General features: G+C 38.2%; 2 protein-coding genes across 2 annotated transcripts; both read right to left on the bottom strand.

Moving 5' to 3' along the window:
- Positions 1–261: 261 nt before the first annotated feature.
- On the bottom strand, positions 262–3,589 carry LOC106156645 (uncharacterized). Its single transcript, XM_013531983.2, has 5 exons — positions 2,937–3,589; positions 2,597–2,729; positions 1,934–2,051; positions 1,280–1,419; positions 262–1,031 (listed from the first exon to the last, which is right to left on the bottom strand). The coding sequence occupies exons 1-5, from the start codon at positions 3,331–3,333 to the stop codon at positions 677–679; spliced, it is 1,143 nt and encodes a 380-aa protein (XP_013387437.2). The 5' UTR covers positions 3,334–3,589; the 3' UTR covers positions 262–676.
- A 173-nt stretch (positions 3,590–3,762) lies between these two features.
- LOC106156651 (uncharacterized) lies at positions 3,763–9,563 on the bottom strand. The gene is made up of 5 exons (XM_013531992.2): positions 8,875–9,563; positions 7,016–7,148; positions 6,147–6,261; positions 5,178–5,314; positions 3,763–4,788 (listed from the first exon to the last, which is right to left on the bottom strand). The coding sequence occupies exons 1-5, from the start codon at positions 9,101–9,103 to the stop codon at positions 4,332–4,334; spliced, it is 1,071 nt and encodes a 356-aa protein (XP_013387446.2). The 5' UTR covers positions 9,104–9,563; the 3' UTR covers positions 3,763–4,331.
- Positions 9,564–14,347: the final 4,784 nt, after the last annotated feature.

Raw genomic sequence — 14,347 nt, 5'->3', positions numbered from 1 at the left:
AAGCACGATTTTGCACCTTCAAGTTCCGTGTCACGTTTTCATATCATGCATTTATTACTTCTACAAGTTTTCTCTGCCCAAAATGCGTAAAGAAAAAGTGTTATCTTACCATGTTGTTTAGAAAACTTCTTTTTCCTCCGACAACCCGTCTTCACTGCCGTTCACCTCTATGTTAAAATGACCACTCAGCTTCGTTTCTAACACCACTGCACGTCACTTCCGGCACAATTCTGACCAATGCTGATCTTCTCCGGTTCCCTTTATTGATAAATGCACGCAAATGTTCATGTGTTTCTTTTGTTAGGATGGGATCAGGTTCAGCTTGCACATTCACACAAACTGCACGGCTCGTCGTCATCACTAACACAATGACTTGACAGACAGCAGAATATCACAAAAATCTAAATGATGAGAGAAATGTGCGTGTTGAGATTCGTTTTTCATATAATCAGTGCCCCAGCACCCTTATTCAGATCTACTTTCTTGGCAGCAGTAAGATTAATCCCATTTACTGCGGTCACCCACGTGTGATATTTTTTATTGCAGATGTTTTAAAGGCGATAAAATGAAAATAGAGGTGAAGTCCGTAGGCGTGTAATTACTCAAAAATGTCATAAGGCGAGACGGGAAACTGGCCAATTATGAGAATTTATACAGTTCTCAGTCTACATCAGCTTTAAGCATATCCACGTCCCCCACCGCAGCCACCAAAACAGCAGCATATCATGGCGATAAGAAGGGAAATGGCCAATACAGCACCAGCCACTATGAGGACGATAGCCCACCAGGGGAAGAAAGTGCCAGAAATAAGCAGCCCTGGTACCCCGTCTTTGTTCGAGCTTTCTTCTACATGTAAACCTGACTGACGGGCACTTTCTGGGCCACCATCTTTTGCATCGGCAACGAAGTCTTTTTCTGACAAATCGTTGTCTTGTTTTCTACTGTTGATCTTGACACTGTTATTGTCTTCGTCGTATATAAAATCTGTTGAGTTCTTGGGCTCGGGGCACTTCTCTCCCAAAAGTACCTTCCTATTAAAAAAACAAAACAAAAAAAAACGTTATGACATAAGCCATTGGCAACTAATTCACGACAGTGATTAATAACCTAAAATGTAGAAGTGCATATGGTAGGGTCGTCTGATATGAGCTTGTACAACCCGTTAACTATGTTTTATTATGTCAGTTACATTTCAGATTCAAAAGATTTTATAAAACAAAATGAAATAATGATAAAAATCGATGTTTTGACATCGAAAGCGTTCAAAAGTACAACTAACTTCAGACTAATGACGGCATACTGAAGAGCTGCAGCATAATTCTTGACAAAAAGATAAGGCCGACATCCCCGGAGTATTTTATACAAGCATGATGTGCCGCCAATCTTCTCTGATACCAGCTCATTAGCATACGCTTCAAGCTACAATAATGAAAATAATACATCACATCCACAAACATGTTATTCATAGTAAAGCCCAGGTTATATTGCCAAGGGCGCCGTACGATGAAACCGTGCACGACTTTCCGTGCGATATATATATATGTACTGTTTGTTATTTCTTTTAGAGCAGTCAATGCATGTCTAAGATTTACCTCACAGAATTAGGGTGCTAATTGCCGATACATTGTATATATGACCAGCTCTTGACAAAACTTTCAAGGGAACTGATGTTATACAAACGTTGGTTTGGATCGTTATCCATTTGATTAAATGTGATATGAGATTGAACTAGTTTTTTAAATTATATATTCTCATCATATAATAAGGGAGTGCTTTACAGGATGGTCGTACTCTGCAAACCTTGAGGTCAGGGCAACAAGTGGACACCTGCCTTGAACCGACATTAGTGACTTGTAATTCATTTGGATTGTTGTGAAACAAACTTAATTGTGCCAGGAAACTATCAAATATATGGAATTTTCGATTAACATACCCGTCTATCATCATCTCGTGAAAGCACGAGAACAATGTCATTTCCACAGGTACCAAAGTTCCACAGTTGATTAGCCAGTGCGTAACCCCAGCCACTCAGTTCATTGAAAATACTGGAGCTGGAACGAAGAGCATTGGTTTTCTTTTTAATCAAAATGTGAGTTAGTTTTTAGGTTTAATTTCCTGTTCTCTGATATTTATCATATGTGTGCATGTGTGGGCGCAACCGTTGGACGCTGTTAAGTGTGAGGATAACGTGAGTCCATACATTTTTCTTAAAAACGCGACGGGCAGTTAAAATTGGCGTGGTGTCATTTATCTGTCAGAGCAAACTGTTTAATGGACCTTCAAGTGACCAGATACAGCGTTCATTATTCATGCTTGTGCGTTTAGTGGAGTTAAACAAATCGATTCCGGTTGACATTATCATCCATGTCACACCTCCCCATAGTATAGTTTGTGTTAAGTGTAATCTGTGGAAGAACAAGTAAAATAAAACAAAAGGGGAAATCTTTTCATGAAGTTAAGCATGTACAAATTGTAAGTTTTTGGGGAAAATAAAAGCAGGTATTATTGCTTGGGGATCTAGAGATGACACATCGATTTTATTCGTGATAAAGTTTTGAAAAGAAATAGTATAGGAGTTGTGCTAAATAGGTCTTACCCAGATGGTACATATATGCTCGTTACAACCAGAATTGATATGCTGTATCCAGCTATTCCATTATCACAAGGCTTAGCACAGGGGCATGCAGTGGCGTTCAAGATATCATCGATCATATGATCTAGGCGTTCAGCTGTAAAGTGAAAATAAAAGCCATAAACACAGTTACATTTCATAAATCGAATAGCATAATAAATCTGATTGCTGTACTTCAAACAAATATTTTAATGTGTATTTTCGTAATGAATTACACCATCAAAAACTCATCAAACTGTTAAAATAACTGTTGGATTAACGGAGATTCCCATTAGATGATGCTCTTATCAACATAACCACTCACCATGGAGGTTTTCAAGAACACCTGCTGGATTGCAGACCCAGGATTTCCTCGTCCTACCACATCCTTCAAAATCTATCCTCGGGTTGGAGATATTGCTCAGTCTGTATGACAACGTTTTTTCCACCAGCCCTTTCTTCGTTTCGTCTATTTCTCTTTCTTTACTTGACGAAAGAATTTGTCCAGAAATAACTGTTCTCAAACATAAAAACTCTATGAAAAACAAAATGCTGCAAATATTGTTTCCGTGTCTCAGTTTCATGACTGTTTCTGAGGAGGGTGAATCAAACGTGCGACAAGAGTGAGAATGATATCCAGAAACATACAAAAACGTGTCTATTTTTACCGCTTGTTCCAGTTGAAGAATCATACACCGTAGATCAGAGGTGCTCTTTACCATGCATATTTTACCTGCCAAAAATACCGGTCTATCTCACTGCAAAACCAGCGTCAGAGGGCGTTATGTGCATGGTCAATTTATACAGGTAAACGGAAGGAAGTAAGACTACTTCGCCAATTAATTAATATACATATCAGTAAAGTACTGTTTAAAACTTGCTTAAAGTCGTGTCTCATGTCACTTCAGAGTTCAATATATATATTTATATATGTATTTATAAAATGCACAAAAAAAAAAAAAGGGATTGATGATCAAATATACTTAATTTCTGAATAACTTTTTTCTCTAAAATCGTCTTGTTGATATTGTGTTTTGATCTTTACTGAAACGGCAATTGTGCAGCCGTTTTCGAGTATTTTATACATAATGTGAAAGAAAACCCCAAATTCATTACATTTTGTCCGAAAAAAACTCACCCGGTCCTCAAAAAGACTGATGACCTGGATACTATCTGTTATGCACTCTTATCCTGGGATGTGCCATAACTCCTACCCTGCGTCGTGCCAATACGCACACCTGTTACTGAGACAGCTCGTACCGCGGATTGTACATGCATTTGTACCATGAATCGTATCAATGCTCGCACGTACGAATTTGTACCGTAGTCACACCAATATTATGGGTCAAGAAGGAGATAACGAACACACTGCAGTTAACGAAACTGTAACGTGTAGATTTTTTTATTTTAGGTGCCCTGTACTTAACTTCCTGTTCGTCGTTTTTGGCAAATCAAAAGGAACATTAACAACCAAGCATAAGCACACTAACATCTTGAACATTATCTTGTTTAATGGCCAAGCAGCCGCAGAGCGATCGCATGTGGGCGTGTGTGGCATTACACTTAGCGTCCAACCAGTTGCTGTAAATCAAACGAATATGACCGAACGTGCTAATAATTTCAAGACACGCTAGGTCCATTTCCTAGTGTGCAGCTTCACTTAACAGTGGTTTGAATAAAATAAAAATTAACGCATTTCATGTGTAATCAACGGTCTTATTTATACCGTCCACGCTCGCTGTCTAGCTGACAGATCGGGTCCTCCTGAGGCCATGTATTTTTCGCAGCCACAACAACAGAGGAGACCGGTGATGACGACTGTGACCAAGATACACAGTCCTAATACTATAAGCACAATCACCCACCACGCTATTTGTGCAGTTGTTTCCTTGTCTTTGACGGGGCCCCCAGCCCCGGAGTAAATGGTAGTATGACCAGAGTCATGGGCGGTGTGGATAGTATGTTTCTGAGCACTGGACTGGGGTTTGTCGACATATTTTGCTGTATCTGTGAATAAACTATTCTTGGAGCAAATAAATGATACATTTTGGAATTGAGTCCTGTTGAAGGTGACATTTTCTTCATAATGACTTTCTTCATTGGTCCTGTAAAGATGATTTTTCTCCTCGACGTTCTTGCTGTTGTTTGGCCGGCAACCAAACCCTAAAAATTCGTTCCTGAAATAAACAACATAATCATTACAGCATAAACGGCGGGCTGATTTTCTAAAATGCACACATTTAGACTGTAATGGTTGCATTGGCCATAAAAAGTAACTTCCTTAATGACAAAATACTGGTATTTTGCATAATCATGACCATTATTTAGGGGGCCGATCACAACTTATTATACATGGAGTCTCGCATCAAATTGACACAATGATTCCATAACGAGTCCTTCACAGGAACTGCATAATTCACATAAAACATCTACGTGAATACTAACATACATGTATGTGGAAGAATTAGGAAAGGGACAGCCATTCTGTTGCTCAAATTAAGAGACCCACACCCCTTCCTAATTCAACACACATTACCTCTTCAAATAAAAAGAAAGGTCTATTTACTTTAAACTTGTTATAACGTATAGAAGTCCTCCAAAATAGTCGTCTGCTTTGAAATATGCCTGACTTTCACGGAGCAACTTGCTCATGCAGAACGAATTCACCCATGACACTGCCATTGGTTTTGCATAAATTGACATCTGTAACAAAAAAAGCACAGATTCTCAAAACCACTAAAAACCAAAACTGGGACGATTAAAAAAAATCAGATAGTAGTTTATTTACCTCCAGCTAACATTTATGGGAACAATCCAAGATAGCCTTAAATAGGACGCTCGGCACGTCGTGACGATATACTAGAAAAATGTGCGAAAATCCGTGTTAGCGATAAGACTAAAGCTCTATGCACTGAGCATGTCTTCTTAGAAACCAATACGAAAGTGACATCAAAAACAATAAATCGTGATGTTTTGCAAGAAACTGTAATTCCACAAAAGAGATGACAACCAGAAAGAAACCCGTGCATAAAGTCTCTCAGCTTTCATTCATTACCTCACCGCACTCGCTGGCCTGCCACCCTTCCCCAGGGATTTGTTGTTGCAAAATTGCACGAAAATTGCATTAAATTTTGTATTTTGTATTTTTTGTTTGATGGAGAAGGCTGAAGAGACCCCTGGTGGAGGGTACTACATACTCAGTATGTAGTGTGCCCATTATTTCTGATCCGCGCTCCCGCGAAATCTCGTTCGATTTTACGCTAAACCGCGAGACTTAAAGCTATCTCGGATGATTCCCACTGTTTCTTTTTTTTTTCAACCGACAAAGAGTTTACCCAAAGCGTATTTACAATGAAGAAGGGCACATTCTTACGTTAAGGGTGAGTTTAATAATCATTCACTGTTTGATTGATTAATATCGGACTGATACCAGTTGTTTTACATCTAAAATGAAACAGTCAATCCTCGCTTAAACTTTTTATATTTGCATCAGGATAATCAATATGCCATTTCCTACTCTGGGCTTTCCATTTACCTGCATGTCGCACTGAGAATAAACGATCAAAAGTCTATTTTCACAAATGTCAGAGTTCTTCCCGTCTATCTCTAGTTTTTCTGCACATCTGTAGAGTTCTGTGGCAACAGAGGATCTGCAGGAAATTGAAGGATTTTAGGACAATTTTAGTGAAATATTTCACGGATGTGAGCAACAGTATGCCAGTTACAGGAACATTCAATTTATAGCATACATGAGAGTAGTATGCGTCAAAAATATGAACTCCCTGCACTCTGAAATGCTCTTCGGTTTCAGTTTCTACTAAACGAAAAACTTTCAAATGCCAAAACTATTAGATTCAGATTCACAAGTCGTACTATTTGGGTCAGTTCAACTCTGCAGGAGATTCTCGCTGAAATGCAATCAGTGGAATTAGCTTAATTGTCTGGACGCCTCTTCGAGCAGCTACTGGGTAATTAGCCGTCGTGTGCTGATTAAGCTGATTGCACTGATTGCACTTTAGCGAGAATCCCCCGTACAGTTGGACCGACTAACTAGTACGATGTGTGAGTCTAAACACGACTTAGATTGGATACCCACGCGTTCATATATCTCCGAAGCAAAATATTCCTTTAATTGTGCTGCAAACCAAAATTTATAATTACTAAGTAAGAGTACTACCATGTACTTCGAGTACCCTGCAAAACTGCTTTAGTAATAACATAAAAATCTTTCGTCAGGATCTTACCTTCCTTCTACTACAGATTCTCAACAGCGTGGCATTTTGAAGCAACTAAACTCAAGTACTTGACAGATATTGAACTTTTCCCCTCTTTGGATGCTTGACATCACACCCTCAGAACATTTTTTTACCTCCCAGCAATGTGTCAGGGAAATAAGATACCTACCCTTCTGGAATTAATACTCTAGAGACTAAAGTGATAGATATGCAAATCCCGTCCCATTTTGACCGGCAGGATAGATATGGTAAACAGGGTACTTCCCTTCTTAGGCTCCGAATCATATCATTTAGTTGATATTCTGTAAATAAGAAACAAACAATATACAGACAAAACGCGTGTAACAAGTAAGGCGAAAAATGCACTATTTGCCTCGACCATAATTATCAAATTGGTCAATAAAATATGTTTTGATAAAAGAAATGGTGCATATGGGATGTGGGTACTTTTGTAAAGGTGCGTGTATGCTTACGATTGAGAGAAAATGGCATGCAGAAAGTATGGGAGCAGCAAGTACTATATCCACGCCTGTGGGATTATTTTACGTCCCCAAAACAGCTCAAATTTGAAATATAAATTGACATATTCTACATGTATATTTGATTACGTTGAAATACCAATAGTCGAGCTAAGTACTAAAACTCGGATTGTAAAAATGGTTCTAAGGCAGTGCTGAGCGTGTTTATAGGTTCTCTCTGTGCGTTAGTGCTCCAAATCCAGCGTTGTATATAACAAAGAAGTAAAAGCTCTGTTTAACGCACTCACGCACGCACACGCATGCAAACACACAGACACACAGACACACACACACACACCCTAGTGTATCAACAAAGAAACTTTGACATCACAAAGGAGTATACCTATCTTTGCATCAAATTTCAGTCAAATGGATCGTTAAGGCTGTGAAACCTCTGTTGAACGCAATCACTCCATTACCCAACACAGTCTCACCCCAACAAATTTAAACCTATTCGATATATACTAGTAAAGCCAATGTTAAAGCAAGACTGTGAGGTATGGGTGGATACACTTTTGGCAAAAATAAACTCTCTCGTAGCTATTTATATAAACTGCCCTTTGAATATGTCCAGAATGAAAGAACACAACCTAGCAAGATGGAGGATTGAGACTCCATCCATGATCAGGAGAAACATAGAGGGGATGTGAAACCATGCCAGTCCCAGAATCACAGACGTTATATCGACTATATATAAAGAGGGGGTCGAAGATGAGACTTATTTCCTGATCTAACGCATATACCGCTACAATTCAAGAATAAGAGACAAATCCTCCCAACACCAATGCTGAAACATTAAAAAATACCATGAATATGAATGGTACAGAAACTGTAAAATGTGTCATGGTATGTTTTAGAGTAAGAAATTTGCCTACCTGCTGGACACTGCTTGTATATATGAATGTGTTATAATATAAAAGTGAATAACTGTTTATTTATTTATTTGAACTTCTTTTGTTAACTTCAAGCGAACATATGTCATCAATATTCAAGTGTGCCAAGAGAGACAGGTAACGGACATGGGTGTAAATATTATTATTTAAATTACAATGTAGAGATAACATTTTGGTACATTTTAGGCCATATCATTGTAAAAAGTCTCCAGAAGCGATAAGTAGACTAATGAATATTTGCTGCCTTCACCTAACACAAGCTGCATTTTTACGACCTATCTAAACATTGAAATGCCTCTGGGGAATACTATAATCCTCTCAATGGAAAACTGGGTTATTATCTAATTACAGATTGCCTCATATTTTTTCAAAATAAATGATCTGACTCCGGATAAGCTTGCACAGTGATGGCATGCTGTTATTTTGAGTTCACTTTTGAAAGAGAATGCAGCGATTTAATTTTGAACTGCATTTTGCATTTTAGACAACGCTTCCACCTCTTACAATCTATTTTCTTGTGTGTTTATAGTTGATTTGTTGACACTGTTTTTAACATGCATGGGTCACATATGATACTGCTTATACCTAAACGATCAAACGATTTACTATTTTCTCACCTTCCGTCATGTTCAAAATTCCAACGGTATCACAGATCGAAGATGTTTCTTGGCATACACCAGCATTTGTTCTTAGATCCAAAATGTTGGCGTATTTTTGTCCTTTATTCATTTCTACTCTGCAGCTGGTAACAGTCCTACGAACTCGAGGCAGTATCGACCCCAGACTAGCTTCACACGTCCATAAAAACAGTAAACCGTACACTAAAATCCATCTTTGAAAAAACATGATTGTTCATCCCTTTGGGTGTTTAGCTTAATTCCAGCATAACCAAGCATTTAATGGTTGCAAGATTGCTCGACGTCACTCGTCCGTCGTTCCTCTCGTATATCACCCTAACGCAAGGGTAATTGAACAAATCAGTTTTTTGAAGGTAAAATCAACCGCCCGCTGCGCTCGCATAAGCAAGAGGTTAAAGGTAAGTAGAATATCACTCTCGTGGATTTTAACTTTGGCTGAGGATATAAAATGCCCGACTCGATCAAAATCAAGTAAAATTACTACGTGTGTTGACTCGATGTTAGCTTAAGACAGACGTATGTTACGCTTTGCGGGACTGAATCGAAATGCAATTGTTTAAGGCTGAAGACTCGTCGGCTCTTCCATGCTGAGGTCAAGTAGAGGTTTGGGATTTGAACGTTTTTTTTTTCATTGTCGTCTCTGTATTGGATTTTTTTCTCTTCGCTTATGTGCTGGGCTCATTCCATTAAAACGTGTTAAAACATATTATAGTACGAGTTCAACAACCACAGTTCTATTGTTAAATCTGTAACGAAAACATTTGTGGCGGAGGGGGAAAGGGTTGGCACGTCATCACAGCAGCAGGAATTGCATATACATTGTATCAGGAAGTTGTTAAATCCCTCATTACCTTAAATTGATAAAGTTGCCACAGAATCCACTAATAAAATCGAAAACAGCCCTACATATTACCCACGAACAAATTACAGAATAACAAAATCATAGATTTAATCAACACCACCCACTTATGCATTTGTGGCGCAAAATATCCTCAAATGACCATTAACAACCCATTAACTAATTACAAAACAAAATTCGAGGCAATAAAGAAAATTGTGGGATGATCTGCAAAGTAATTTTGACTAGAACCAAATTCCGACAAAACCAATGAATTCGAAAGAACATTCCTTCTTTGTTAAAAACTCGGTCTTTATAGACCAGGATATAACAACTGAATCAACCCAATCTGTTTTATCACGCCAAACCCTCGTTTAGGACCAATCACAGTGACTGCGATAAGCTTGACTGAATATCTAAACCTAAGCCTTTCAGCAGCCTATATGCCCTACAAATATTTAATAATGAACGTGTTTCGGCTTGACAGCATATCCTTGGAACGTTTTGTATACCCATATCATGTTATAACCAAGAAGATACTACACTCAAAGTAACTCTGTATTTTACAAGAGCAACCAATGATGGTTTTTTGCTTGCCGACTAGAGATGTTTACGGATAGGACAAGCAGGCATATGGCTTTAGCATATGGTCATAGGAGGGCACAGCACATGAGGCATTGACTAATATATATAACCTGTGACTAACTTAAGTAAAAACTAACTTATTTAAGTCTACATAGAGGATTTGAGTTTTTTAGCATGTCGTTTCCCCAAGAGGCGGTGCAGCTGGAGATGCAAATGGGTATGCCAGTTCAGATAAATGTCTAATACCTCTTTGAAAACTCGTGGATAAACATTTCCGCAACGCCGAGATGAAAGAGAGCACTTGTAGGCTTTCGTCCTTTCCACATTGCCAAGCAGTTAAGGATATTACGCATCACTGTATTCCAGTTAGATAAGAGAATTAAAGCATATAGCCATTCGGCCAAAAAGTAATTACTAGCATGAGACCATGGTGATGTGGCTGATACAAGAATCACATACATACATACATGTTGTCATGAAAAAGGAAGATTCTGGAGCCTTTAACAGTCCCGTCTAAACGTCGCGGTGAACCTCAAACGTCGCTGTTGTTCCCGCCAAAATAAAAAAATATATATATTTATCGGAATCTCTTCTACGTAATGCACTTATCACACTGTGTCCTGTAGATTTCCCTTTCAAAATAATTATATTGAATGATTGAATGATTCAAAGCCAACTCTTTCAAAAGAAGTAAATAATCTCCACAGAGAATAATGATGAAATTTCTATCCCAATGATAGTGGATATTGATATCTGATTACAGAGTAGATGCTTTTCCTGAGCGACGTGGTACGTTTATCATACACAGACAAATTCCTCATTGGGGAGCGATAAATTTGTTCAACAGTAAAATGAAATGAAATAAGAGGAATATTTGTCGATTTTCAGCACATATGCATATAGGTAGTTTGTGTTGTAAGGTCAGTTTCAGTGTAGTATGGCTACATGTAGATCTGAGAACATGAGCATAATCGAATGAAGAAATCGTGAGGAGAATGTTCACAGTCTGCTGCCAATACACTGTACATATATATAAGCCAAACCAATGCCCTCTACGTCTTTTACACTTTATCATTTCACATCCTGCTTCCATACACACTCTACACTACAGTACAAAACACAAGCGGTAATTTATATCTAGTGCACATACACTGACTGTTTCCTTTATTTATCTCATCTTAATGAAAAAGCAGTGGATATACTTGTATTAACACGCCGGGGGGAGCTCTAAGTTCAGTTCACTGTATCAGTAACAAGGTTTAACTGTTACACTTAAAGATGTGTTTTATTGATTGGTTGTTCATTCATGTCCATTGGAATCGGGCGGCTGTAGTGTCGATGGTCTATGAACATTGAAAGTGAAAGGGTATTGGGCAATTTGTACCCCCTCCCTTCCGTGCCTATCTGTACACCACGCTGATTCGATCGTTTTTATAGTTTGGCAGACACTTCCAATTAGATCGTATCAGAAAGCTGCCCTACAAATTGATCTCTATATTGTTGGCAGATTGTCCATATTTCTGGTTATTTCCCGGGATTGTTAGATATAAAGTCGAGACAAGAGATCAGCCCGCGGATTCCATTCCCAATAGGCCTGCTGTTCGGAGCTTGAAAACATAATAAGATAATAAGCGTTTTGAAATACAATCTGTGCTTCTCTTAGTTGTTTGTAGGTATATGAATGTTTCTGCTTCTTTTTGGTTGCTTTTTACCTGTTAAGAATTTTCTATAGCATTTGCCTTTTTTCTTTCAACAGTGTGTTGAATTAAATTCCAGCAAATATATGTATTACTCATCCATTCCAGAACATTGTTGAATATTTCAAGCAATTTACTCAAAGGAGAAATGCCCGTAGCAAATTTTAGTCGTAATGGAGCTGAGCCATCCAACAGAAGCCCGATAACCCGCGTATGGCCATGAGGGTGAACACGGTAATCAAATTGCTGCTTATATACCAGGCTTTACTAACCAGCATTTCCCCCACTTGTTTATGTTCATGATAACTTTGCCCAAACGGGATATATTTATCTGATGTAAACTCTTCCAGACTACCAGCATTCACTGATTTACTGTAATAATTTTCCTGATAAGATGAATGAGTAAGCCGAATTCGCTGATTGTTTTCTGTGTGATAATCCATGGAAGTTATGTTTGTAAACTTTCTGGTGGTAATTTTTCAAATGGATCCACAACTACTATTTTCTAAATCCTTACTAACTTTTATTAAACAATTAAGCCTTTTTCCATTGCAAATTTTAATAAGCTTACCAAAAGAGGGGTCGATTTATTTGAAAGCTCTCTGCGAACCCCTCTTTTTAATAATTTTAATGTGTATTTTTAGTATGACGGGTGGTAAAAGGGGCGGGCATGTTACCTTTCCAGAATATATGTCATAAACACATCTGGGCCAAGCATTAATACATAAACACATCATGGTTTGTCAGCTAAGAAAATAAGTGTAAAAACCTAAAAAATGGTCACTCTTGTGAAAATTGAATTCGCCCCAAACCAGTATGGTGGTCGTGCTAGGCTGAATGTTGTAAGAAAGAGGATAGCATCAATGTAATTGACATTTCAAGGTGTTGAGCACACCGGGAGGAGATCTAAGTGAAGTTCACACTATCAATTACATGGTTTAGCTGTTTAACTCCAACATGTGCTTCAACTGATTGATTCTTCTTAGGAGCAGTGTGGAGAGCGTACACAGATAAATCTGCTCCTGTCGTAATTCATGTCAAGTGATTGACGAAAAAAATTGCTAGGGAAATCGATGCAAGCGGATTTGACAAACTAGGTATTGGCTGGTCTTAAATAACAAGAGGAGAGAGCGTGTAGCGTCTTTCTTTCTGTGTGTGTGTGTGTGTGTGTGTGTGTGTGTGTGTGTGTGTGAAGGGGGGGGGGGGGGGGTAACCAGCGCCCAATTAAATATTTTATCTTTCCAGGCATTTGAATATGTATGTATGTATGTATGTATGTATGTGACGTTTAAAACCAAAATCATTCACGGTTTGTCATTTCATATGCGTTTGTTTGCGGTGAGGCTGGCAGGCTATTTGTCTTTAAGTGTTGATTTAAACCATGATATATCCGTTTGACTTTCCACTTTATCCCCCTTTATAATTACAACTCTTAAATCATGTTTAATCTAACCAAAGGCTTTCATTTATCGCTGTAGGCCTATGCATCTTCGTTTCAGATACACAATCAAATCTGACACAAAAATTATTTTCATCCCGAGATGAAAGAAATAAATAAGGCACAGAATTGTGCACCTACAAGAGAGCTTCGGCAAAAACATTTCTTTCATTTCTAATAGAAAGGCACCAATTGTACGGTCGCAATATGTGTTATTGTACAATGAAACAACTAATGGACAGTGGTTATATATAGCGATTCCGAGATATGAAGAACGCGGAGATTTTTTTTCTGCCTCAACATTTGCATTTTTATACTGGATAACAGGACTTTCCCACCATCATCATTACAAAATAATAAAGAGGAAAGAAAGTTAAGCATTGTTAATATGTATCATTCACGTATTATTCGTTGCTGGCTGAGAAAAAATTACGAGCAATTCTGGCAATTCTTCATTTTGACGTTCAGCGTTTGATGAGATATTGTATACCGACGACTTTATGAGAAGAGTGAATATTGTCATATTTCTCGATATCCAACCCTACATGATTGCCGTTTATTCTGTCAAGATATAAAGAATAATTTAGAGGGATGACTCTTAATTCAGAAACGCATCACTAAGACTCAAGATTTGATTGCTGACGTGTGCAGTTTAGCGTTCAAGAAAAGGTTTATCAATTCTTCTTAATGTTTGACCGGACACAGAACGCCCTGGATTTGTCATTAATCTATCCCCAAGAACAGTCCCACGTCAGTTTCATTCCAACAACACCAATTTCCAAAACTCAGTCGTTAGCTTCTCTAACCAATTTTATCAACGTGTCAATCATATTTGGTACTTGTGGTTTTTAACAATGCCTGCAGTTAAACCATGCGAAGCTCAACTTCATCATT

This window comes from Lingula anatina, chromosome 1, assembly GCF_051362555.1.
Source record: "Lingula anatina isolate TDL-2025a chromosome 1, LinAna3.0, whole genome shotgun sequence".
Taxonomy (NCBI): domain Eukaryota; kingdom Metazoa; phylum Brachiopoda; class Lingulata; order Lingulida; family Lingulidae; genus Lingula; species Lingula anatina.
The sequence above is the reverse complement of the archived record's forward strand: the minus strand, read 5'-3'. Positions and strand labels throughout refer to the sequence as shown.

Coding starts and splice junctions, on each gene's coding strand:
- LOC106156651 (XM_013531992.2), bottom strand. CDS start 9,103: ATGTTTTTTCAAAGATGGATTTTAGTGTACGGTTTACTGTTTTTATGG. Junction 7,149..8,874: donor AATTTTGAACATGACGGAAG/GTGAGAAAATAG, acceptor TCTTATTTACAG/AATATCAACTAAATGATATG. Junction 4,789..5,177: donor TACGTTATAACAAGTTTAAA/GTAAATAGACCT, acceptor TGTTTATTTCAG/GAACGAATTTTTAGGGTTTG.
- LOC106156645 (XM_013531983.2), bottom strand. CDS start 3,333: ATGGTAAAGAGCACCTCTGATCTACGGTGTATGATTCTTCAACTGGAA. Junction 2,730..2,936: donor TGTTCTTGAAAACCTCCATG/GTGAGTGGTTAT, acceptor TTCACTTTACAG/CTGAACGCCTAGATCATATG. Junction 1,420..1,933: donor CACGAGATGATGATAGACGG/GTATGTTAATCG, acceptor TCATTATTGTAG/CTTGAAGCGTATGCTAATGA.